We start from the raw sequence: 25,631 nt of genomic DNA on the forward strand, positions 1-25,631 counted from the left end.
TGAGAGTCTTATGTGTATGGTGTTGGGTAGCACCAGTGATTTCTGCTGGATCATATCAGTGAACTTAAGCGAACTAATGAACTTTGGGTAACTTCCAATATATGACAGATACATGATTGATGTATGTCCCATGTGACCATGTGAAGTAAGGGTCATTTTTAATTGGAGACGGAGGAGTTAAGAGCATTTTGGCCGAGCTAGCCAAATTCCACCATTGAAGATGGGCCAGGTGGGCTAGTCAAAACAGACAGGTGTAACCCATAAAAAACCGGAATTACCAATTTTGGTGAGCATGGATAGGTATAAGAATGGATACCCGGACAGACGGAGACTAGATGCGGTAACCGTTATCTCGGCTTTGTTGCTTTGTCCAATAAAGTCTTATTTTGACATCTGGAACTCTGCTCTCTTCAACTTTGCTCCACAACAGGGTTTTCATTGTTCCTGATGAAATAAAGACTAGATGCGATTTGATTAATTACATCCGCTGGTGATGTGCGTACTGCTATTCAAGGGAACAAGAGCTCTGGAGAAACTTACTTTACTCTCTATATTTTATAGATCACTGCTACCTAATGGTCCAGATTACCAGCTTCCGACGTTTTCTTTTATGAAAAAAAAAGCATTCTTGTATATCCACCGTATTTTTCCATTAGAGTGGGCCATTTTAAAATTTTCTGGGTCTGGCTTCCGGTTTCCTCCGCGTCTAATTTTTAGCTGTACAAAATAGATCTTTTTGCTGCTTGATGTTGCAAATGTGTGTCTCTTACCATATTATTTTAATGTATTATCTTAATTATGAACACACTGGTTTGTAGTGCAAACAGATTTACCGTTTACAGCAGGTTGTTATTCTTCTCCATATGTCTCTATAGCGGCTAGAGAACCGGAAGTCTCGCCCATAGGCTTAAAAAACAAGGTGGTATTTTTATTAGACTTAATGACTGTTGTCATACCGTGTTCTGAATGAAATTACTGTCCAACATGTTTAAAGGCCCCTCATATGTAAGCTATATTTATGATCTGCTCTGGTTATCACAAGGCTACATGTTTTCAGAACATTTATTAACAATAACTGAGAATGTCAGTATATTGAAAGAATTAACCACAATTATTTTTGATTCAAGAAATTTCAATAACTTCATGCTTTAATAAAATAAGAGTTTTTGTTAATAAAAATGACTGCATGTGTTCGTTTTTAGCAGTTTAATATAAACTAATTTCTATCAATTGTAAGTCATCCTGTGGCTCTCAGAAGCTCACTGAGGACCCCTAGTGAGATCTTGTGATAATAACCACTGTTTTAGACGCTCAGTAAGAGCTTAGAATCTAAGGCAGTGTAATGTAACACAATACAAAACATTTTTGTAATAAAAAAAATGTTTTATTTTTGGTGATTTATTCTTCCACCATTGTACATACATTTAAGGAAAACAACATTGCAATGCCTATACACTGCATTTCTGAAGTCGGCCGTGTTTAACCGTACAGTACTTTGTAACATTAGACCAAAATTTAGAGGTCCTATAATCCATTAATAAAAAGAATATGACTTGAAAACAGACAAAAGCCTTATACCAACAAATGACATAATGAATATAGCACCTCATTAATAAACTTACCCTTACTACAGAAAAGTGTTTGCCAGAAAAATGCCCTTTAAATACAGTCTCTCTAGAACAAGTACAAACAATAAGAAGTGAAATTTTATATGTCAAATGATTTTCAGAATTTGACTACAATGAAACTATACAGATTTCTTGGTGTCTTTATTGGAGGTCTCCTTTACAGCGGCGTACTTCCTCTCAAACTGCGCCACATCAAACTTCCGCTTGCAGCCAGCATAATTCATATAGCGAATTTTGCCAAAGATGGGCCTCTCTGCCCAGCCCTGGTCATGGATGCCACAGACGGACCACATGCAACCTGTAAGAAGATTAAAGAAAAATGAACTCAAATAATCAAGTACAAAAAGTTAGTTTTGAAGTTTATTACACTCACCAAGGCTACATTTATTTGATCAAAAATATGGTATGAACTGTAATATTGAGAAATATATTACAATTTAAAATATCTTTTTCTAATTTAATATATGTATAAAACGTAATTTACTCCTGTGACCAATGTCACATGATCCTTCAGAAATCATTCTAATATGCTGATTGGCTGCTCAAGTAACATTTACTATTATTGTCAGTGTTGATATTTTTGTGGAAATTGTGATGCATTTCTATATTTTTTTTTCTTATATTTAATTCAAAAATATAATTAATAATATACCTACTAAAGTAAATCCTGTGTAAGCTTTAACATACAGTGATGTAACGAACCAGTAAAATAATACTTTAATAATTTTTTGTAAGAATGTATTTTATCTGCTAGAGAAATCAAAACATCATGTTTCTTACCCACGTATCCGTTGGGATCGCAGCCATCTAAAGACAAACGGTCATTCAGATATAAAGAAATAGAGAGGGCTTCTTCAGGGGACGCGGTCCATTCCAGGATCTTCTTTGCCCAGTACATGCGGAGGAACCCGTGCATCTTTCCTTCTAACACCAGCTGACGCTACAACACACCAGGAAACTTCATTTCAATGCATTTAACAGATAGATTCACTGGGTTTGTCATTACAGAAGTGGTGTTGAAATACTATGACTCCACCAAAAACACATTTTAATTAAAATGCTTTGAGTAAAACTCTTATGTTGAGCTACCTGTGCAGCGTTCCAGAGCTGGTCATGGGTCTCGGCGTTCTCCAGCTGCTCTTTTGTGTAAAGGTACTGCCTGCGGTCCTTAGCGTGGTCCTGCAATGTCTTCTTCGCCCAATCGTATGCACCTGTGCACAGAAATACAGAATTTAAACAAAGGCCTGGAATAAGCTTGAAAATTAGCTACATTTGTAAATGTATCTTGTTACTGTGTGCAGAGTTTCGAGTTTTATGAAGGTAAATTTAAGAACTTTTAAGACCATTTATAAATCAATTAAAGAAAAAGTAAGTAATTAATTAAAGAGAACACAAAACATAAATATGTTGTCAGAATGTACATATCTAGGAAGCACAAAATTAGTTTTATTAGAAACCATTTAAAAATACAACTTCCAACAGATCACCATTCATTTTTAATTAATTTTACAAGCAAAAATGAGAAGATGGACAACAAAACCAGTCATAAGGGTCAATTTTTTGAAATTAAGATGTATACATCATCTGAAAACTTCATAAATAAGCTTTCCACTGATGTACTGATTGGCCAAGATACAACTATTTGAAAATCTGGAATCTGAGGGTGCAAAAAAAAAAAAAAAAATCCAAAATCAAAATATTGAGAAAATGGTCTTTAAAGTTGTCCAAATGAAGTTCTTAGCAATGCATATTGCTAAAGAAAAATTTGTGATATATTTAAGGTAGAAATTTACAAAATATCTTCATGGAACATGATCTTTAATTAATATCCTAAAGATTTGGGGCATAAAAGAAAAATCAATCATTTTGACCCAATGTATTTTTGGCTATTGCTACAAATATACCCGTGCTACTTATGACTGGTTTTGTGGTCACATATGGAAATAACTTTTACTGTATTTTCTGATCATATTGCAAAAACTTGATGTTCTTCCTATCTATATATCTCATTTTCCTGTGCAAATTCCTGAAGATTATTAAATCAAGATACACTGAGAAGCAAAATGACTGAAGAGAAGTCTTGTATTCTGAGAAACTTATCAAAATGAAGTGTTTACAATTAAAACAAGAACAAATCTGCTGAAGGGATCAGAAAAATCAGTTTTCAGACCTTAGAGATACCTGTTCTTGTTTTAAGCATAAGCTCAATTTTGTTCTATTTCTCATTTACCAATTAAACATCTTCATTTTGCATCTCAAGTATGCATATTTTGATTTAAGGGTGTTTAGATATCTGAACAAGGAAACAAACCAAAAATCCTAACATTTATTTTTTTTTACTGATATATATTTTTATTTTTTGCAGTGCATGCAACATTTTATTTAAATTTAATATGATTTTAATATGAATTGAATATGAATTTAAAGGGGTCATCGGATGCTAAGTTCACTTTTACATTTTACATTGTTTGAACATTAATGTGTGTTGGCAGTGTATGTACAAATCTACCCTATAATGATAAAAATCCATGCAGTGGTTTTTAATTAATCTGTAAAAATAATATCCCCTTTTTCAAATCGAGCCATTCTCAGATGCCTGTCGTTGTGGTGTCACACGGACAGAGGCCGCTCCCACGATAGTTGATTGACATGAGCGTTTTACCTCAGATCGGTTGTAACAGTCCGACCTCCATGTTTCGATGCCGGAGCAGGGATGTAAGTTAGACAAGAATATCTCAGATTGAGCGATTGAGGTGTTGTGTTGCTGGATGTAATAATGAACATAGTGGTCGTCATTTACTCCTGACATCTGAGCTGCTGAAGATGCAGTGGATTATATTTGTTTGTGAAGGGAATGCGCCTCCAGATCTACATATATCCGTCTATGTTGGTGCACATCATTGGTGATCCAGCTTCACTTACAGCAGAAGTGAGTATAAGCGTTTTTTAATGAATCTTTGTGATCGGCTATCCTAATAACATGCTAGTTAGCAAGTTTAGCGGCTAAACACGGCTAAAGTAAACAGGCTCGTCACTCCACAGAGAGAAGAGAGGGGCGGGGCGAGCAGAGCTCATTTGCATTTAAAGCAGCCTCGACCAGAATGGGATGATTTTTGCAGAGCTGATTTTGACAAGGTAAAAAGGGTGTTGTTTTACAAAACCATTGAGGATTTTTAAAAAAGTATATTACAGACTTTTCATTAAGATCCTAAAGAATCATAACAACTTGTGGAAAATAGGCATCTGATGACCCCTTTAAGACTTTCTGCTGCAATTTAAAACCTTAAGACCTTTTTAAGACTTGTAGAAACCATGTGTGTGATTAAAGTGCCTGGCCACAGCACTCACCTGAAATGCTGTCATAGTTGTGGTTGTAGAAGCAGAAGTTGTCAGCGAGCTCCCTGCGCACCACCAGTTCCTCAGTAAAAGACAACACAGACTCGCTGGCGTTCTTTTCTCGTTTGACCTGCTTCACGACACGCTGAGCAGACAACTGACCTTCAAGAGAAATCACAGCAACTATTACAACCTCTAAACTACATCTGTAAGAAAGTGGATGGTATAAAATAAAAGCAGTTCACCCAAAAATCAATCTCTCACACTAACTTTTTTTCTTCAGAGGATTACAAAGAAAAATGTTTTGAAAAATATCTCTGTTATTATCAATGCCATGAAAGTAAAAGGGTTTACTCCCTATTTATATTTATTGCTTGAACAAAAGAACAACAACAACAAGTGCAAACTAACCAGCGTGGATCCAAGGGGAGAGATGGCTGAGGGCGTCACAGTTTGGATTGTTCCTGTGAGTGGCAAAGAGACGCAATCGCTGGTCGATGAAGGACTCCAGCATAGCCATACCACCAGAGGAACCAGGCTGAGCCCAGTCCACCTCTCCAACACTGCGGTCCACCTCAAGAGATGACAGCACCTCTTCCCAATCCACTGGCTGAAACACAGAGACATTTTGAAATAATGAAGAATGGAAATACCCCATTATGCAGAACCAGGGTTTGAAGTCAGCGCAAACAATAAATAATACATAAAATGTGCTTCATAGATTAGATCAGGACAAAAAAAAAATCCCCATTAAATGTGACTATACAACTATGGAGGACTCTAAATGAAATAAATAAATCATAAATTCAATTAAAAAAAAAAAAAAAAAAAAAAAAAAAAAAAAAAAAGTACCAGTTTATTCTGAAATAATTATATTATAAGTAAATGTTTAATTATTAATTAAATAGTTTAATAAATTAATAAATACATCAATAATTGAATGCATCCATTTATTTTGCAAAATTCAATGAAAACACAACCTTCATTGTTATAAAATATTTCACAATATCCTCTTTTACACACTATTTTAATGAAAAATAAAAAGTAATATTAAATAAAAAAAATAACAAATATATGATTTAATTAATTATTATTATTATTAGCATTATTATTACTGTTTTACTATTGTTACAGTTGTTAATAGGAATAATTTCATTAATAATAATAATTAGTAACACTAATTAACAATAATAATAATTATTATTATTATTATAATTACTATTAATTATTTATTTAAAATAATTGAATTATTTAATATATATATATATATATATATTATATAAAATATTAAATATAAAAAGAAAAGGAAATGTATGACATGGTTACCCAATGGTGTTGTAGTATTTATTTGTCTGATTTTTTTTTTCCCTGTTATTATGACATTATTTAAAATTTTATTTATTTTATTAAATCCATATAAATGCTGAAAAATCACATCTTTGGTACAACTACTGTGGAATCCTTGATCAAACCTTTGCTGTACGAGAAGCTGCGTGTGGATGAGTGTCCACAAGAGGAATCTCTGTGAGGAATTCTGGCAGAAGTTTAGTGATTTTGCCCCGTATTGTCCTGGCTCCATATTCCAGCTTCTCAGACGCTTCCCAGCAAGGCACCACGTTATGTGCATCAACCTTGATTTACGGCGACAGGAAAATGTAATATGGTTTAAAAAAAATGGTATACATGAATGGAGCGACTGCACAAGACAATAAAGATAAAGACTGGCACACCTGAATAAAGGGGATGTCAGACAGAAGGTGTTTCTTAACAGTCTCAATCCACTGAAGAGGGATTCTCAGAGGGTTAAAGTCAGTGACAACTGCTCCAAACTTCCAGTCTTTAACAAAGCCTGGCAGCTTCTGTCCAGGTTCTCCTGACAGCAGATGGAACTGAATATCCAGGCTTTTGCATTCCTGTAACAAGAGACTTTTTATTAAAATATCACACATTAAATGTCCCTAATACCTAGGAGAGCAGCACCAGCCAATCATAAACACTGGTTTTGTAAAGGGGTGTGGTCTAATTCAGTAGTTTGATCTGAGCACAAGCAGATACATCACACACTCCATGACAGATGCAATGATGTCTCTAATATTAGTTGAGATGTATTATTTCTGTACCTTTGCCACTTCTCGCAGTCCTTTTAGCATAAAGGTGTACTGTCTGTAGGTCGCATCCAAAAATCGAGGCACCAAGCAGAAGCAGATGTGCAGAGGAAGTTTCTCAGCCAAGGCCAGCTGCTGAGCGTAGATCAGTGCCCAGTTATCTGCAACACAAACAACAACAACCAATGTACACTACTGTTCAATTTTGACCACAATTTTTTTTTTTTTTTTTACAGAAATTAATACTTGCATTCAGAAATGATGCATTAAATTAATCAAAAATGACAGTAAAGTCTTCTAATGTTATTTTTCATTGACACCTGTAGGCCAAATGATTGAAATAATTATATTTGCATTCATAATGTTGCTATAATGACATAAATTAAATTAAAATATTGGCAACTACATACGTTAATATTCAGATGCATGTATACATGTCAAGAATAAATCTATCTTTCAGACAAATCTTTTACTGTGTTTTTGCCATTTATTTTTATGTAAAATAACTGATGTAGTATTTAATGACTTTAAAAATATATATAAATATTCATAAGAATTATAGCAAATGTCATTTATACAATCATAGCAGATTAAGATAACCTCTTGTAATAATTTTACTTTTTACATACAGTTTACATACTACTATATTAGCAAATTTATACATTTATATATATATATATATATATATATAAATATAAATATAAATATATAAATATATATATATATATATATATATATCAGCAAGTGTGTGTGTGTGTGTGTGTGTGTGTATATACACACACACACACACACTTGCTGATGCATCAACATCCTGCACTGCACACACTAAACTTCTGTTTAAATATGTTACGCATAATTTATATTACACAGATATATTAATAATTAATACCCAAAATATATTAAAACAGAAAACACTTCTTTTATTTTAAATAAATATTACAAAAATAAATTAAAAAATAAAATAAAAATATATAATTAATAAAAAAAAAATTATACAAATAATACAAATACAAGTATATACAATATTACTTTTTACGGTGAGCATAAGAGACTTATTTATATAATTTATTTATATAAACAAAAATAATAATTAAACACAAATAAATAAAAATAAAATGAAATAAAATAAAAATAATAAAATAACTAACAAAAAACAATAAAATAAACTAAAAATAGCTAATAAAATACATAAATAAAATAAAAGATAAATAAATAAAATAATATAAATGAAATAATAAAATTAACTAAAAATAAAATAAATAATAAAATACAAATAAATAAAATGAATAATAAAATAAAAAAATAATGACATAAAATGAAACAAAAATAATCTAATAACTAATCAAATAAAATTAATGTAAATAAATAAATACAAATAAAACACCGACCCCAAACATTTGAGGGATATGTAACTGAATTCTACTCGATTTTATTGAGCAACTTTCTCATTCTCTATGTACTTCACCTTGGACTCTTTGGTCGCGGGACATCCAGTAGAGAACCCCATCAGACCCCTGTCTGATTTTCTGAGTGTCTGATAAATAACGGAGGCGCTTTTTGTTGAACTCGCATCCCTGTGCTGCTCTGCGGAGCTCGGTCACTTCCTTCAACAGCCAGCCGGACTCTCTCCATCTCCCTCCCGTTAGCTTCGGCTGTTTCCCACCGGCGCTGTCCGGCGTCTCTTTCTGACGCTTCAGGTTGCGTTTGTTTGTAGACATATTAATATAATGTAGAAGTCTGTTTGGATGGCTGATGGCACGGAATAGAGTTCTTCTGCTGTTTCTGATGAACAAGCACGTAGAAAACAACCTAAATAGACAGAAGTGAAAGGTAAAACACTGCTAGGTAATTTGCATATAACTCCCAATGCATTGCAAAAAAGAGCTCATTAAAGAATTTTTTTTTACCTTATATGAAGCATACAATTCTCAAACACCTGAAACAAAAGCTCCTTTTACAGAAAACTAAATCTACATACACACTTCTCTCACGTGTAGTTGCTTGGTTTTGTAACGCCGCTCATTGACCAATGACTGCTGGAGGCGGGGCTTACGCTCCTGATGCGTTATCAAACGATGCGTTTTCATAACAATAACAAAGAATTTGTTGCACAAAACGTGACAAAGTGCACTAAACACGCATTCCTATATAGCAGTAAAATACAAGTAATTAACACATATGAAAAGCACTGCTGCATTTCACGAGAGTAAATTCGGTTTTGTTATTTGTTCCACCAAACTACATTTCCCAAGAGCCTCAGCGCGAAGTACGTACGTCAGCGCATGCGCAGAAACGTTGAGCGCTCAGTGAAAGCTGGCTAGTTTGCTAGTGTTATCTTGTTCACCTGAGTTGCTGGATCGTGAAGGCAGCTTGTCGTTTGCGTTTCAATTTTTTACAGCGCGAACTGCAGAATGAGCAAATCTAGTTTTAATTCGGTTGGCGGTGGAAGTACAGATGGACTCGATAAGGTTGACATGTCTTTAGGTAATGCACAGAAAAAACTAGCCGTATGTGTATAGCTGTTTAGCATCTGACGTTTTACATGTTATTTATCATAGTTTGATTCGGTGTGAACATAGCAGTGATCTCGTTATATATTATGTTCATCGTCCTTGTGTTTTATTAAATGGCAAACGCGTTTAAAGTCTATCTTGACTGCGTTTGATTGCATTTCCTGAATTTTATTTATTTAAACAGAGTAACGTTTTCAAACCATGTTTTAGGACCGTTTTATTGAATTCGTGTTCATTTATCATAATTGTTTTTTGTTTGATGTGGTTAATGTTATTTTTAGTGTTTAATTGAACAATCCAGCACTTTCAGTTTCGTGACCCATACCATTTGGTTCAATGAAATGTATTGCATTCTTATTTTACAGATGATATTATCCGGCTGAATAAGAAACAGAAACAATTCCAGGCCCAGAAGTCAGTGTTCAGGCTCCCAGTGAAAGGTCGCTTCACCCAAGGGAAGCGGACTGGTCCAAGAGCTGGAGTGCCACCTAAAAGAGGTCAAAATCTGATGTTTTCTTTTTGCATCATGAAATTTTTACAGAGCCCATCAAAGTGTATGTTTCAAAAACACAGTCAGAATTTATTCTTGCAAGAAGGTCAGACAGTACAGCAGTGAGCTCTGCCATATGTGTGGGTAAAAAAAAAATTATATCTCCCTAAAATTGTCATATATAGTGAAGATAAACATTCCTCACGTTGTGCCTTCCTGACATTTTTTTTTTTATGATATCCTGTTTTTCCTAAGCAAGCAAGAACAAGCAGGTCATCGTGTCATCTTCTCATATTCAGACAGAAACAGGCCTCACACATAACAGTTCATAATATAAAAATATTCCTTTTTTTGCAACGTTGATATTTATGTAAACATGCTTTAACATAAAAAATGCAGTATAGCAGTGAATTCTGTTTTATCGTATGCAAATATTTTCTGGTTTTGTTTTTGCAATCTGTAGGAGGTGTTGCGAACAAGCGCTTCACTCGAAACCGCAAGCTTCCTCCCACGGTGGCCAGGCGTCGTGGGCAGGGAGTCATCACTGGTTTAGCTGCGAGGAAAAATGCTGCTCTGTTTAAAGGGATCAGTCCACTCAACCGACCTGCCCAGAACAGACCCGCTCAGACCCGACCGGTGCTGAACAGACAGATGCCCAGCAGTGCAGCTGTGAACCAGGTGTGGAAACTATTCTTGCACTAAAGGTGCAAAGCAGCTTAAAAAGTGATTCTGTTGTCATATACGTGTGAATGAATTCAGGTGTAACTTTTTATACGTGCTATTCCTTGTCTCAGAGATCTCAGCCATTTGTTCAGCGACGACAGATGCCGATCCAGAGGAGACCAAACAGACAGATGGACTCGCAGAAACCTCAGGGCTCAGTTTCTTACAGACCCTTTCGGCTTCGCAGAAAATGGTAAGATGACTGTTTTGCTGTAACGTCTGAGCAGTGTCTTATGAAAGTACACATGATGTGGTGCAGAAGAAGCTGCAACTCAAGTCCACATGAAAGCATTGAGTGAACAAATTTTTCAGATGAGACCAAGAAGGACCTTTTTAGGCAGAATTAAAAATGATGTATTCTACCATTCAAGTTTGTTGTTGGTAAATTAAAATTTTCAAAATAAATGCAGCTTTGAAATACATTAAAACGGTAATATTGTTGAATTATTGCAATTTAAAATAATTGTTTTCATGTAGTTTAAAAGTGTTTTTTTTGTTTTTTTATTTTTAATTCCTGTGAACAAAGCTGAATTTTCAGCATCATTACTCCAGTCTTCAGTGTCACATGATCCTTCAGAAATCATTCTGATATGCTGATTTGCTGCTTAAGAAACATTTATTTTTATTATCAGTGATGAAAACAGTTGCACAGCTTAATATTTTTGTAGAAGCTGTGATGCAGAATTCAGGATTCTTTGATAAATTAAAAGTTTAAAAAGAACAGAAAAATATTATGTAATTGTCGCTTTTGATCAGTTTAATTCATCCTTAATGAATAAGGGTTAATTAAAAAAAATAAATAAATAAAAAATCTTACTGACCCCAAAACTTTTGAATGATAGCATAAGTGTCTCATAAACAGTAGAGTTTCTGTGCCATGCATGAAGCAAAAATACTACCAGCAAAATGTCAATGTAAGATTTGTGAAGTGGGAGAATAAAGTGAAAAATTAGGCAGGACTTAAAGGAGAAGTTTACTTCCAGAACAAAAATTTACAGGTAATGTATTCACCCCCTTGTCATCCAAGATGTTCATGTCTCTCTTTCTTCAGTTGTAAAGAAATTGTTTTTTGAGGAAAATATTTTAGGATTTCTTTCCATATAATGGACTTCAATGGTGCCTGTGAGTTTGAACTTCCAAACTGCAGTTTAAATTCAGCTTCAAAGGGCTCTAAATGATCCCAGCCAAGGAAGAAGGGTCTTATCTAGCGAAATGATCGGTTACTTTCTAAAAAAAAATTACAGTTTCTATACTTTTTAACCTCAAATGATCGTCTTGTCTAGCTCTGCGATGCACACGTGTACTCTGTGTAATCCGGGTCAATACAGTTAGGGTATGTCAAAAAACTCCCATCACATTTTCTTCAACTTAAAAATCTACATCGCCGTTTTACCTTTTTTGGCTGGGATCATTTAGAGCCCTTTGAAACTGCATTTTGGACGTTCAAACCTGCGGGCACCATATCAGTCCATTATATGGAGAAATTCTGGAATGTTTTCCTCAAAAAACATAATTTCTTTACAACTGAAGAAAGAAAGACACAAACATCTTGGATGACAAGGGGGTGAGTAAATTATCAGTAAATTTTTGTTCTGGAAGTGGACTTCTTTAATATTAAGTTTGAGATGTAAGATTGTTACATTTAAAATTAAGATTACATTTGTCACTATATGACAGGTGGAGGGAGGGATTGGTGACATCATGATGACATTTTTTAATTGTTACTTTAATTTATTTTTATTTCTTGAAGTTGTTTCGATGTGAAAATGTTTGCCTTTCGTTGATTCTCTACAGGAATGCACCGACTGCTCAGCAAACACAGAGAGAAGCACGACAAGCCACCTTCCTCTTCAGAAGAGGACTCAAAGTAAGACGCTAATGAACTTCCTGCCTAGAATTCACTCAGAGATGTGTGAAAAGCACAGCTGTTAACTTTATCGCTTGTTGTCATTAACACATGCATGGCAAAGGTAGGTGGAAAGCTGCATGAATGGGTTGCATAATCATGTGACACCCTCTTCACATTTTGAAGAGCCAGTTGTTTCACTTAAATGTGTGATGTAGTTAGCATACATGCTTAAAGGAGTTTTCCAAAACAAAGATTCACATATAATGTACTCACCCCTTGTCATCGAAGATGTTCATGTCTTTCTTCAGTCGTAAAGATATTGTTTTTTTGAGGGAAAACATTTGTGCATTTTTCTCCGCATAATGGATTGATATGGTGCCCCGATTTTGAACTTCCAAAATTTTAAATTCAAAGTTTTAATGCAGCTGTAAACAGTCCCAGCCAAGGAAGAAGGGTCTTATCTAATGAAACGATCGGTTATTTTCATTAAAAAAATATAATTTAAATACTTTTTAATCTCAAACGCTCGTCTTACTCTCCCTGAACTGTGTATTCTGCCTCAAGACAGTTAGGGTATGTTGAAAAACTCCAATCGTATTTTCTCCCTCAACTTTAAAAATAATTTCAAAATTATCCTGCATTGCTGCAGAAGTATCAACACAGTTTTTGCAAAGTGAACATGCAAAGAAGATCAAACACTCTTAACAAAAAAGGTATAACAGATATAGGACGATTTTAAAGTTGAGGGAGAACATGAGATGGGAGATTTTGGACATACCCTGACTGTCATGAACCGGAAAAAAAAATCCAGGCAGAGTAAGACAACCGCATTTGTGATCGTTTAAAGCCGCAAGTTCAAACTCAAGGCACCATATCAGTCCATTATATGGGGAAAAATGCTGAAATGTTTCCCTCAAAAAATATAATTTCTTTCCGATTGAAGAAAGAAAGACATGAACATCTTGGATGACAAGGGGGTGAGTACATTCTGTAAATTGTTGTTCTGGAAGTGGACTTCTCCTTTAAGGCCCCGTTTCACGAACAGGACTAAAGCCTTCTATACATGATTTTAGCAATCCTATAAGATCGTTGCTAGTCGCACTGTGCAACATGGATCTAATAAACTTGGGTATGAAATGCATGTAGACTGTACGATGATGACACCTATTGACTCGTAGGCTACAGTGCACATCAGTATGCACTAGTGGTAAACGAAAAGAGCATAATGAGTCACACTTTGGCAGTTGTAGGAAGGAATAAGAAGGAATAAGAGCTTGAGGTAAGCAGTTTTAAGTATTAGCACCATGTCACATTGATTTCATGTGGCATTTTTATTGGCTGGTCAGTAAACGTGGGTCATGGCAGCACACACACCGTGCAATGATCAGGCTGAATTTCTGACACTGCCAGAAAATGATCGTAGGCTATCCTTGGTCGCAAGTCCGTGACAACGAGCGTCTTTGAGCCTTTCTCACTGTATAACATGAGACCACAGATTAGGAGCCACGATCACAGAAATCCCCACGATTGTTTCATGATGCCAATCTTTTTGTCTGGGACAGCCGAAAATTGTGCAGTGTGTTTCGGGCTTTAGACTAAGCCAGGATAGTCTAATTAGGTGATTTAAGTAATTTTTTACAGATTAAGTGCCTTCGAAAAAAACATTACTAGTATGCATCATGAGACGAAACAAATGCACTGATCTATTTTAAGATCAATCAGTGTAAGTTTCTTTCAGTTGAAATAGCTTAGACTTGCATTAAGTTTGGGACTAGACTTGAGTCTCCTCTGTGAAACCAGGGGTAAATTTTAAATTTTTTTTTTTTTTTTTTTTTTTTTTTAAATGTCAGTGACATTACTGACTCAAGCCAGTTAAAATAAGTGCACTGATTAGGCTTCCTGTCTATTAATACTTTACTACTTGTGTCTTCTACTTGTTGTGTTTTTTTTGTTTTTTTTCTAGGTTCATGCACAAGTTCAGAAGACAAAGTCTTCTCAACCCACACAGAGAACTCGCTCGTAAGTAAACACCACTCTTCAAGTGTTTTTTTTTTTTTTCTAAAATTACTCATTTTATTCAGCGAGTATGCATTAAATTGATTTTAAAAAGTGACAGTAAAGACATTTATGATTTTACAAAACATTTCAATTTTAAATAAATTCTGTTGTTTTGAAGTTATTCATCAAAGAATCCTGGAAAAAAATTAATTACATTTTCCCCAAAAGTATTAAGTGGCTTTTAGCACTTATTAACTTATTTTTTATATATATATATATATATATATATATAACTTTTTTTTTTTTTTTTTTATAAAGGAAAGGTTCACTTCCAGAACAAAAATTTACATATAATGTACTCACCCCCTTCGTCGAAACACCATCTTGTTTTCATCCCCAACTTCAACATTGTCCTACATCGCTGCAGAAGTACAGACCCAGTGTTTACAAAGTGAACATGCAAAGAAGATCAAACACCCTTAACAAAAAAAAAAGGTAAAACAGCGAAGTAGGACGATTTTGAAGTTGAAGAAAACGAGATGGGAGTTTTTCGACATACCTTAACTGTATTGACCCGGATTACACAGACTACCCATGTGCATTGCAAGATGACAAGACGAGCATTTGAGGATTTTAAAAAGTATAGAAATTGTCAGTTTGTTTCAAAAATGGCTGATAGCTTTGCTAGATAAGACCCTTCTTCCTCGGCTGGGATTGCTTAGAGCCATTTGAAGCTGCATTTAAACTGCACTTTGGAAGTACAAATTTGGGGGCACCATAGAAGTCCACTATATGGAGATGATTCCTGAAATGTGTTCCTCATGAAACATAATTTCTGCAGAAAGACAGACATGAGAATCTTGGATGACAAGGGGTGAGTTAATTATCTGTAAGTTTTTGTTCTGGAAGTGAACTTCTCCTTTAAGCAGCAAATCAGCATATTAGACTGATTTCAGAAGGATCATGTGACTCTGAAGACTGGAGTAATGATGCTAAAAATTCAGCAGTTTTAAACTATATTCAAGTCTAAAAATCATGTTGTGGTAATATCTCACAGCATTACTCAGGAGAGACTTACTCCCGAGTAATAAACTTACAATAACACATTCTTCTGTATTGTAGTGTAGATGTACTGTAAGTTGATTCCTGATTCTGTCCTCTTTTCCACCAGGTGGCGCACTCCTACAAACAACAGTGGCATCCTCACGGTCTCCATAGACAACCCCACAGCTAGAACACAGCCTGAGTATGATTACGTTTGATTAGATCCAGATGCACAATTTCATAAGATATACAATGGTTGCCATTCAGACAGTTTAATTCGTAATTGGTGTTTTTGTAATTTCAATGATACTCATAAAGATGTTCAGATAAGATGCATGTTCTCTCTAACAAGCCACGCATATTTCACATCAATTTGTTTCCGTCTTGTCATTATAGTTTGTCAGGTTTAACGTTTGAGACGCTTTCCAGCATGTTGTGAGTGTGCGTTTGGGAACACAGACCTAATGAATGTTGTTGTGTTTTTTTGAATTTTATTTTCTTTCTCTGCCATGTACAGGCCCGCTCAGTCCTGGTCCCTGCACCCCGTGACTCCAGCACGCTCCGCACCTCCTCAAGAGGAGCCAGAGAGGAAACCTCCTAAAGGTGTCGCCCTGCAGTTTGATATCAACAGTGTTGGAAAACAGGTAGGACAAATCACAGTTGAAATATCACTGGGTCAATGAAATGTATTAGTTCACTTCCAGAATTCAGATAATTTACTCACCCCCATGTCATCAAAGATGAAGTCTTAAAAAAGAAAAAATATACATTTCTATAAATAAATATTATTATTATTATTATTATTATTATTATTATTATTAAATGATTGTTTATTTATATTTAACCACAAATGCTCATCTTGCACTATTTGGACTTTATGCATTAGTCACATTGGAAAGGTCAACGTGATGTAGGTGGAAGTACCGCCCCAGTGTTCATAAAGCAAAGGTGCAAAGAAACTCAAACGTCCTTTACAAAAGGTCAGACAACGATGTGGGATAATTTTGGAGGTTGGAGGAGAAAATGAGATGGAGTTTTTGAGTCATAGTACACAGACAAAGAACTAATCACGCAAATGAGATTACATAATGCATGAAGACGCACACCACAGAGCTAGTGCAAGATGAGCATTGACCCAGTCCTTTCACTATATAAGAACCTTGTTCTTCAGCTGGGATCATGTAGAGCCCTTTGAAGCTGCATTGATGCTGCAATTTGAACCTTCAACCGGTTGATCTCCATTTTCAGTGTCCTTGTTACAGTGTAATTATACATTTGAGTTTTGTTAATTAAGTACATGTACTTACTATAGAGCTAGGATGAGGGTTTGGTTTAGGGTTAGCATGTGATTATGCATCATTTACTGTTATTACTATAGTAAGTACATGTAATGATTAATAAGGACACTGTAAAACAGTTAACAGTTAAGATGCTTTTTTCAAATTACTGACGTATTGGAATTTTTCCAAGATTTAGCCAAAAAAAATGTAATCAAAAATAGTTTATTTAATAATAAACTAAATTATTTAATCATTTAAAAACTCCCACATATCAGATTTTTACTCAAAAAAAAAACAAAAAAAACATTAGAGGTCAAAAGTCTCTCACCAAGGTTGCATTTATTTGGCGTGGAAAAACAGCAATATTGTGAAATATTATTACAATTTCAAATAAGTGTGTTCTATTTGAATATATTTTAAAATGTAATTTTTTTTTCCCTTTGATGCTAAGATACATTTTCAGCATCATTAATCCAGTCTTCAGTGTCACATGATCCTTTAGAAATCATTCTAATATGCTGATTTGATGATCAAAGAACATTTTTAGTATTAATATTGAAAACAGCTGTGCTACTTAATATTTGTGTGGAAACCATGATTCATTGTTTTTGGCATAAGTTTAAAAAGAGGTTAGTGAATACTTCTATTTAGCAAAGATGCAATAAATTGATCAAAAGTGACAGTAAAAACATTTGTAATGTTACAAAGGTTTTCAGTTTCAAATAAATAATGCTGTTCTTTTGAACTTTCTATCCATCAAAGATTCATGAAAAAAATGCATCTCAGTTTCCACAAAAATATTAAGCAGCACGACTGTTTTCAAGTATGTTTTCAGCTGATTTAATTGTTAATCACAAAATTATTAAACCCAAAATTGTTGCGCACCACTGGACACACTCTAATTAAATGTGACCCTGGACCCTGAAAAAAAATTGAGATTTACACATCATCTGAGAGCTGAATAAATAAGATTTCCATTGATATATGGTTTGTTAGGATAGAACAGTATTTGAAAATCAGGAATCTGAGGGTGCAAAAAAAGGTCTTAGCAATACATATTACTAATCAAAAATTAAGTTTTGATATTTACGGTAGGAAATTTACAAAATATCCTTATGTAACATGTCTTTACTTAATATCCTAAAGATTTTTGGCATAAAAGAAAAATTGATAGTTTTGACCCATACAGTGTATTTTTGGCTGTTGCTGCGAATATACCTGAAACTGAAAATGTATTTTATGCTGCAAATGTTTGGTTGCCAAAATATCAGTGCATCACTAAATAAAAGACCTTGTTTGTCTTGACAATTTGTTTCAGTCGAAATTGGTTTAAATCTAATCCACAAAACAGATCTGAATGATTCATTGTTGATTAAGACTGATCCGGTTTTCTAGTTCAAATCATTGACTATATTTACATGCACTTAAGACGCTTAAAACTTGAACCGTTCCGCTAAGTACTGAACTTCAACCTGTTTTGTTTTCCTGTTTGAAGAAAAGGCAGTCTGTTCCAGACCAGCCACTAGGAACACATTTACATCAGTTGTGGTAAACCTGATGACCATCTTCCCTGTTTATCTGTTTATCAGACTGGAATGACCCTCAACGAGCGGTTCCGCATCCTGAAGGATCAGCGTGTGGCGGCAGCGCAGCAGAGCAGCAAAGGAGGCCGATTCGTCACTGTGGCCTAGAGCTGAACTCTGAGACACTGAGTCACGTGTTCCTCTGTTCCTGATCACACACTCAACAACAATCTTACAGGACAGAACAGGCAAACGGGGACCTGAGCTGAACTAACGCTGTTCATGACTCAAATCGATTACAGCCCTCGTGGAGGAGACTTCATCAGACAGTGGAGATGCTGGTTTTCTGGAAGAGGAGATGTTGGGAAGTGACTGATTTTCTGTTTTTTAGTTTATTTTTCTAAAAAGCTGCCATTCCGTCCTCACAAAGCAAGCATTAACTGTTGTCCCAGAGTTTCAGTTATGTTGTGTTGTCTCCTGATCCGCCCTTCGTATGTGATGGCGTCTTGTTTTTTTTGTTTTTTTTTTATATATGCCTAAAGCAGTTGCAGCTAAATGATTCTAAACATTTCTGGATAGACTTTGTTTTTCATGAAACGGCTGTATGAAACCGAACACATTCTTTTTGTAGACCAAAAAAGACTGTTTTAAGATGTTTTATAATGTTTCAATTAAAAAACTCAATATTGTGCAACCTAGGCCTCATTTTTGATGCCCACATCTGTAAGTGGCCAGTATTAATAACAAATGAATATAAATTAATATGATGCTGTTAAATGTATTGGTAACACTTTACAATAAGGTACTAAGGTACCTACTTAAACTAAGAATGAACAATAATTCTACAGCATTTATTAATGGAATGTTAATTTCAACATTTACTAATACATTATTAAAATCAAAAATTGAGCTTGTTAACAGTAGTTAATGCACTGGTAATTAACATGATCAATGAATGAGTATTTTCATTAACATGAACAAAGAACAAATACTGTAATGTATTGTTTATTTTTTGTTTGTGCTACTTAATACATTAACTAATAGAACCTCATTGTAAAGTGTTACCAATGTATTCTTTGTAAAAGCCAACGTTAAAAGCCAGTCTCTCAGTTTAGTTTTCTGAACTTTATGCATAAATTCATTGCAACATTTAAAATGAATTGAAGTTATTTAATAATTTTAATAGTGGTTCATCTCTATTTAGTCAAAGTGCTTGATGGGGAAAAATACAACTACAGTACAAATAAAAATAGTGTAATACAGGTGAAATATTACTCATTTTTTGACATTGTAAATGTGGTGGATGAAAAAAGGCCTAATAAATTCTAAATATAAAATCAATATATAACATTAAATAGATTTAAATTTATTCTTTGTAAAAGCCAATCTTAAAACGATTTTTGATTGATGTGCGATGGTCTTCTGAAATGGAGGCAAAGTCCTCAATTTTATTTAATGTTTTAATCAAATGTTAATTCATGTTCCAGTCACATTTTCTTGGTTAAATAAACATTACTTACACTATCAGAAAAACAAACAAAAAAAATTCTATTTAATATTTGCAAAAACAGATAACTATTTTCAAAAATCAAGTTTTTTTTATTATCTTGTGTTTTTATTGTTAGATGTGTTTTTTTTAGTTATTATTTAAAATAACCCAACTGGAGATTGATTGAGACTGATTGGAATGCACAATGAAAAAGCATGATTTTTGAAAATTGGTAAAAACAGAGTTATCTGTTTTTGCAAATTAACTCTTCATGTTTACATTAATCAATATTCTGTTTATTAAAGCCATGTATGAACCTCATCAAGTTAATGTTTTTAAGCATATTACATTTAACATTATAACTTAAAGCAAAAGATATATTTTATTTGTGAACTTACGTTCAGCTATTCTTTTTAATAGTTCACTTTTAACCATCTTTCGGTTCATTAGTCATCAAAGCCAATATTTTGAGGAGACACGGCCTGCCTGCCTCCTCTGCGGAAACAACTACAGTACAATTAAATAGTGTAATACAGGCTCAATATTAGGTCCTACTCATTTAATCTAAATTTAGTTGACTATTAGCTGGATCACATGAAAACAATTGATGTTTAGGCTACATTTCACCCTTAAAGGGGTCATCGGATGCTAAGTTCACTTTTACATGTTGTCTGAACATTAATGTGTGTTGGCAGTGTATGTACAAATCTACCCTATAATGATAAAAATCCGTGCAGTGGTTTTTAATTAATCTGTAAAAATAATATCCCCTTTTTCAAATCGGGCCATTCTCAGACAGTTGTCGGTGTGGCGTCACACCCACAGAGGCCACTCCCACGATAGTTGATTGACATGAGCGTTTTACCTCAGATCAGCTGTAACAGTCCGACCTCTTTGTTTCGATGCCGGAGCAGGGATGTAAGTTAGACAAGAATATCTCAGATCGAGCGATTGAGGTGTTGTGTTGCTGGATGTAATAATGAACATAGTGGTTGTCATTTACTCCCGACATCTGAGCCGCTGAAGATGCAGTGGATTACGTTTGTTTGTGAAGGGAATGCGCCTCCCGATCTACATATATCCGTCTATGTTCGCGCGAATCATTCATGATCTAGCTTCACTTACAGCAGAAGTGAGTATAAGCGTTTTATTAATGAATTTTTGCGATCGCCTTTCCTAATAATGTGCTAGTTAGCAAGTTTAGCGGCTAATGCAGCTAAATGCGGCTAAAATAAACAGGCTCGTCACTCCACAGAGAGAAGAGAGGGGTGGGGCAAGCAGAGCTCATTTGCATTTAAAGCAGCCTCGACCAGAATGAGATGATTTTTGCAGAGCTTATTTTGGCAAGGTAAAAAGGGTGTTGTTTTACACAACTATTGAGAATTTTTAACCAAAGTATATTATAGACTTTTAATCAAGACCCTAAAGGATCATATCAACTTGTGGAAAATGAGCATCCAATGATCCCTTTAAAACCAAAAACTTAGTATTTGGAGTGGAGGAATAGTGTGTATAAAATTAAATATATGATTCTTTAAAAAAGCAGCATTTTTCTGCTACGTAACTGTTTCTGAGTTACACACAAAACTGTACAACTACATTTCTGGTGATTGTTTAAAAACCTGTATTAATTTAACCATTTATTCCTTCATAATTCATAGCGACTCTTCTCAAATAATCAGGCTGTTTGTGTCTGAAATGCTGTAGTCTTAAAATATCAGGGTCTGTTTATGAGCAGTATGTGTCAGTAGCCCACACATCGAGGAAGATTCGTCTCGTTTCCTCTCAATGTGGGGAAGTCACTGCCTACAGTCAAATCATGTGAGACTTAAAGTGTGAAAATTATCATCATGGTGCATAAAGCAGAAACAAGAGTATCGCAGACAATTTCACACCGTGTTTCCTGATGCAAATACTCCCAAACAGCTTTGTAATTTGAATATTGCATTTATTTAAATACATTAAAATTTGCAATGTAACAAAACTATTGGCATATGAAATTCAAACACCATTTAAATGAACAAAACATGGCTCACTTCATTTTCTGTGGCTAGTGCGTCACACACACTAGTCTGTTTTGTCTCCTCACCATTACCTCCATATCTCCTTCCCCCGCCGACACTATTCACAGACTACTTACAATACGAGTGCCCAATACAAATGAGGTAAGAAAGTGGTTTGACTTTTACAGATCATGCAGAACATGCCTAAAAGCAACAAAAGTATGTTGTGAGGAACAATTAAAAAAAAAAAAAAAAAAAAAAAAAAAAAAGAAGTACATAGAGTGTGCATAACAAAATAAAAAAACAAAACAAAAAAAAAAAAACAAAAAAACAAAATTGAATTACACAGCTTTGCATCTTTGGTTACAAAGTAGGTTGAACAACTTCACAGTTTTTTCTTTTAAATCCCCTTCCCGACCCCATAAACATATGAGACATTAGGGTAGGGGGCAGGAGAATATGGCAACTGACTTCTTTTTCCAACATCCTACCAGCAAGAGAACTGAAGCTTTCTTCATTAGGGTAGACCATTAAGGATTCAGTTTGGAATTTTGCCCACAAACCTGTACAAACTTGTTATGCTCTTTTTTTTATTTGTTTTTTTTTTTTTTTTTTTTACACTATACAAAATGTACATTCACACCAGGTTCACATTCTTAATCCACAGAGAAACGTCGCTCTTAGTGTTTAAACGCTACCCACTGCTAGTCTGTCACTGTTTACGCTTGCATTGATGATTGATACGATAAGACTGCCGCTGTTGGATTGAAGGTTTCTGTGACATTGTTCCTCTCTGAAAATAGCAGCCCTATAATAAATAACAAACAGTACAATTGAACTGGTGAAGTACGGTGGCTCTGAAAATAGACTCTTCTCACTTCTTACATGAAAACTGCAACGCTAAAAAATACACCCTTTTCATGGCTGGATTCTCTTTATTAAAAAAATAACTCTCTTCACAAACTCATCCAGGGGGAAGGGGCCAAGCGGGACCCCGAATCAAGACCGTAGTTCGCAGGCATGCTAGCGGCGGCGACTGGTTTTCTGCTGTCGCGATGATTAGTGCGTCGCTCAGGCGGAGGTGACGTTGGGCTGCGGCTGTCGTGGCAGGGAGTCCACGGTCTGGTTGGCGTCCAGCTGAAGGTAAGGCTGAGGCTGAGGCTGGGGCTGGGCTTGGGCTTGGCCCGGGACGGGAGTGCCGGAGGGGTTGGAGTTGGATTGGACGGTGAGCTGAGAGAGCTGGTCGGTGTTGGCCAGAGATTTGAGCACAGCGTTCTCTCGCTCCAGCACAGAGTTCCTCTCGTAGAGCTCCTTGATTTGCTCCTTCAACACCTCCACCTCCTCCCGCACGGCATACATCAGATGGCTTTTCACTAAATCCTGCGTGACGGTGCCAAAACATGACATCAGTTCAGAAAATGGTACAAAACGGCATCAATTCAACATTCGTCTACTGCACTGTCCTGCATAGAATTTGCTGAAAGAAATCCAATACTTCTAAATTTCAGGGTGCTGATGCTAAAAAACAGTGCCTGTTTTTCTCTAGCATGTCACATTTTCTCATAGCATTTCTGCTTCAGCAACCATTTGCAGGGTGAAGTTATCTTGTATTAGTCTTTAATCAGCAAAAAAAATTGCCATAAAGACACAATTCCCATTTTCCTGTGAGCCAGATTACAATTATTTGTTCAATTCTCAGCTAATTTTCACATGTATGAATGATTCTGAGACAATATTTTATCCCTGATCCTGATTTTTAAGGTTAGAGGACGACTTTGAAAAAACTTTTTCATTTAAAAAAATGTGTTTATTTAAAGGAAAACTCCACTTCTTACTCACCCCCTTGTCATCCAAGATGTTCATGTCTTTCTGTCTTCACTCGTGAAGGAATTATGTTTTTTGTAGTTTAAATGCAGCTTCAAAGGGTTACAAATGATCCCAGCCGAGAAAGAAGTGTCTCATCTAGCGAAATGATCGGTCATTGTTTTCGGGAAAATAATTTTTTTAATACTTTAAGCACAAAAACTTGTGTAGCACAGGCCCTGGGATGCGCATTCACGACGCTGCGTACTATTGAATCACGTCGAAAGGTCACGTGGAATGTAGGCAGAACTACAGACCCAGTGTTTACAAAGCAAACGTGCAAAGACTAAGAAAGTGCAAGTAAGTTTATAACTTACTTGTAAACTGCTGTTTACAAAAATGTACATCGATGTCCTCCTTTTAAGTTGTAGGAGAAAATAAGATGGAGTTTTTCACCATACTCAGTACACAGACTATGAACTTACACGATTCGTAGTAGTGATGGGAAGTTTGGATCATTTTACCGATTCAGACCTTTGAGTCTCATTCAGCAAAATGAACGAATGTTTTTGATTCATTTAGTTCATTTTAGCAAAATATAATTAATGTGTCACATGTTACTTCCCTAACACATCCACTGCTTACACAAATGTTGATCACACTACAAACAAGACAAAACTATAATGCTATAAGAAACAGAAAAGATTAATTCATTGTTTACCTGGGTCTTTAGTCTATGATTAGCTCACCTCACCTCTTGTGAAGTTTTCGGGTTCGAGATGCTCTTTCATCAGGTGACAGCCCCATAAGATGAACGAACGACTCGAAAAACCTGAAGACTCGAAACAGGTGAACTAATTCCAGTACAGAACCTAATAGGATGTTGCGCATACGTGACTGAACGAATCACTCCCCCGAGATGACTCGTTCTTCCCGAGTCACATTAAAGATTCTTTCAAAATGAACGAATCGTTCAAGAACGACCCATCACTAATTCGTAGCATCGTGAACGCACATCCCAGAGCCTGTGCTACACAAGCTTTTGTGCTTAAAATGTATACAATTTTTTTTTTTTTTTCGAAAAAAATTACTGATCGTTTCGCTAGATAAGACCCTTCTTCCTCGGCTGGGATTGTTTACAACCACATTCGGGATCGATTGAAGCCACATTTAAACTGCATTTTGGAAGTTCAAATTAGGGGCACCATATCAGTCCATCATATGGAGAAAAATACTGAAATGTTTTCTGCAAAAATCATAATTTCTTTACGACTGAAGAAAGAAAGACATGAACATCTTGGATGACAAGGGGGTGAGTACATTATATGTGAATCTTTGTTTTGGAAGTGGACTTGTCCTTTAAGTTTCAAAATGATAATTTACCATTTTATGTTCACGTTTACTATAAAATAATTGTATTTTCATTTAATACTCCCTTTTTATTTTAAAATAATAGCATGATCACATGTTATTATTCTATTATTTCAATTAAAAAACAAAAAGTGCAATATTATTATCACTTTTATTAATACATTTTTTAGTTATATTTAATGGGTTACACTATGTGCAGTGTGAGGACTAAACCAAACCCCCTGTTCTTATGAGAACCATGCTGAAAAACTTATGTGCACCCCTAGTAATAATGAACTAATAATGATTTTGAAAGCATAGTCAAAGCGGAATATGTTTTTTATTGTTTGCAAATCATTGGATTTTTTTTTTTTTTTTAAGATACAGGGCTGTGTTTAAACCGGTCACAAAAATCAATGTGTGGACTTATCGCAAAATATACAGTGTTTCCCCTGCCATTATATTAGGGGGGTGACCCGCCCCCCTTTAAGGTCATG

At 35.0% G+C, this 25,631-nt stretch overlaps 3 protein-coding genes across 4 annotated transcripts in view; 1 reads left to right on the forward strand and 2 right to left on the reverse strand.

The window, feature by feature from the left end:
* Positions 1 to 1,387: 1,387 nt before the first annotated feature.
* Positions 1,388 to 9,097, reverse strand: cpdp (CPD photolyase). The gene is made up of 10 exons (XM_051138297.1): positions 8,977 to 9,097; positions 8,535 to 8,878; positions 7,085 to 7,230; positions 6,695 to 6,877; positions 6,437 to 6,595; positions 5,376 to 5,574; positions 4,977 to 5,126; positions 2,718 to 2,839; positions 2,409 to 2,568; positions 1,388 to 1,926 (listed from the first exon to the last, which is right to left on the reverse strand). Exons 1-10 carry the CDS (start codon positions 8,988 to 8,990, stop codon positions 1,748 to 1,750), a joined length of 1,656 nt encoding a protein of 551 aa, XP_050994254.1. The 5' UTR covers positions 8,991 to 9,097; the 3' UTR covers positions 1,388 to 1,747.
* Positions 9,098 to 9,362: 265 nt separating this feature from the next.
* LOC127182799 (UAP56-interacting factor) lies at positions 9,363 to 19,183 on the forward strand. The gene is made up of 9 exons (XM_051138408.1): positions 9,363 to 9,553; positions 9,948 to 10,079; positions 10,536 to 10,750; positions 10,867 to 10,988; positions 12,590 to 12,662; positions 14,608 to 14,663; positions 15,814 to 15,888; positions 16,204 to 16,330; positions 18,556 to 19,183. Exons 1-9 carry the CDS (start codon positions 9,481 to 9,483, stop codon positions 18,655 to 18,657), a joined length of 975 nt encoding a protein of 324 aa, XP_050994365.1. The 5' UTR covers positions 9,363 to 9,480; the 3' UTR covers positions 18,658 to 19,183.
* A 2,723-nt stretch (positions 19,184 to 21,906) lies between these two features.
* The window catches only part of LOC127182729 (TSC22 domain family protein 2), a 24,606-nt gene continuing 20,881 nt past the window's right edge, over positions 21,907 to 25,631 (reverse strand). Inside the window, exon 4 of one of the 2 annotated variants that reach the window (XM_051138272.1) lies at positions 21,907 to 23,361. In XM_051138272.1, the coding sequence (XP_050994229.1) occupies positions 23,053 to 23,361 (309 nt within the window). In that variant the 3' untranslated portion in view covers positions 21,907 to 23,052. The remainder of the gene's footprint in view (positions 23,362 to 25,631) is intronic. The other variant, XM_051138281.1, reaches the window with a different exon arrangement.

This window comes from Labeo rohita, chromosome 2 (genome assembly GCF_022985175.1).
Source record: "Labeo rohita strain BAU-BD-2019 chromosome 2, IGBB_LRoh.1.0, whole genome shotgun sequence".
NCBI lineage: Eukaryota > Metazoa > Chordata > Actinopteri > Cypriniformes > Cyprinidae > Labeo > Labeo rohita.

Coding starts and splice junctions, on each gene's coding strand:
- cpdp (XM_051138297.1), bottom strand. Junction 2,840..4,976: donor CAACTATGACAGCATTTCAG/GTGAGTGCTGTG, acceptor TTCTGTGCACAG/GTGCATACGATTGGGCGAAG. Junction 2,569..2,717: donor AGCTCTGGAACGCTGCACAG/GTAGCTCAACAT, acceptor GGTGTGTTGTAG/CGTCAGCTGGTGTTAGAAGG.
- LOC127182799 (XM_051138408.1), top strand. CDS start 9,481: ATGAGCAAATCTAGTTTTAATTCGGTTGGCGGTGGAAGTACAGATGGA. Junction 10,080..10,535: donor TGGAGTGCCACCTAAAAGAG/GTCAAAATCTGA, acceptor TGCAATCTGTAG/GAGGTGTTGCGAACAAGCGC. Junction 14,664..15,813: donor CCCACACAGAGAACTCGCTC/GTAAGTAAACAC, acceptor CTTTTCCACCAG/GTGGCGCACTCCTACAAACA.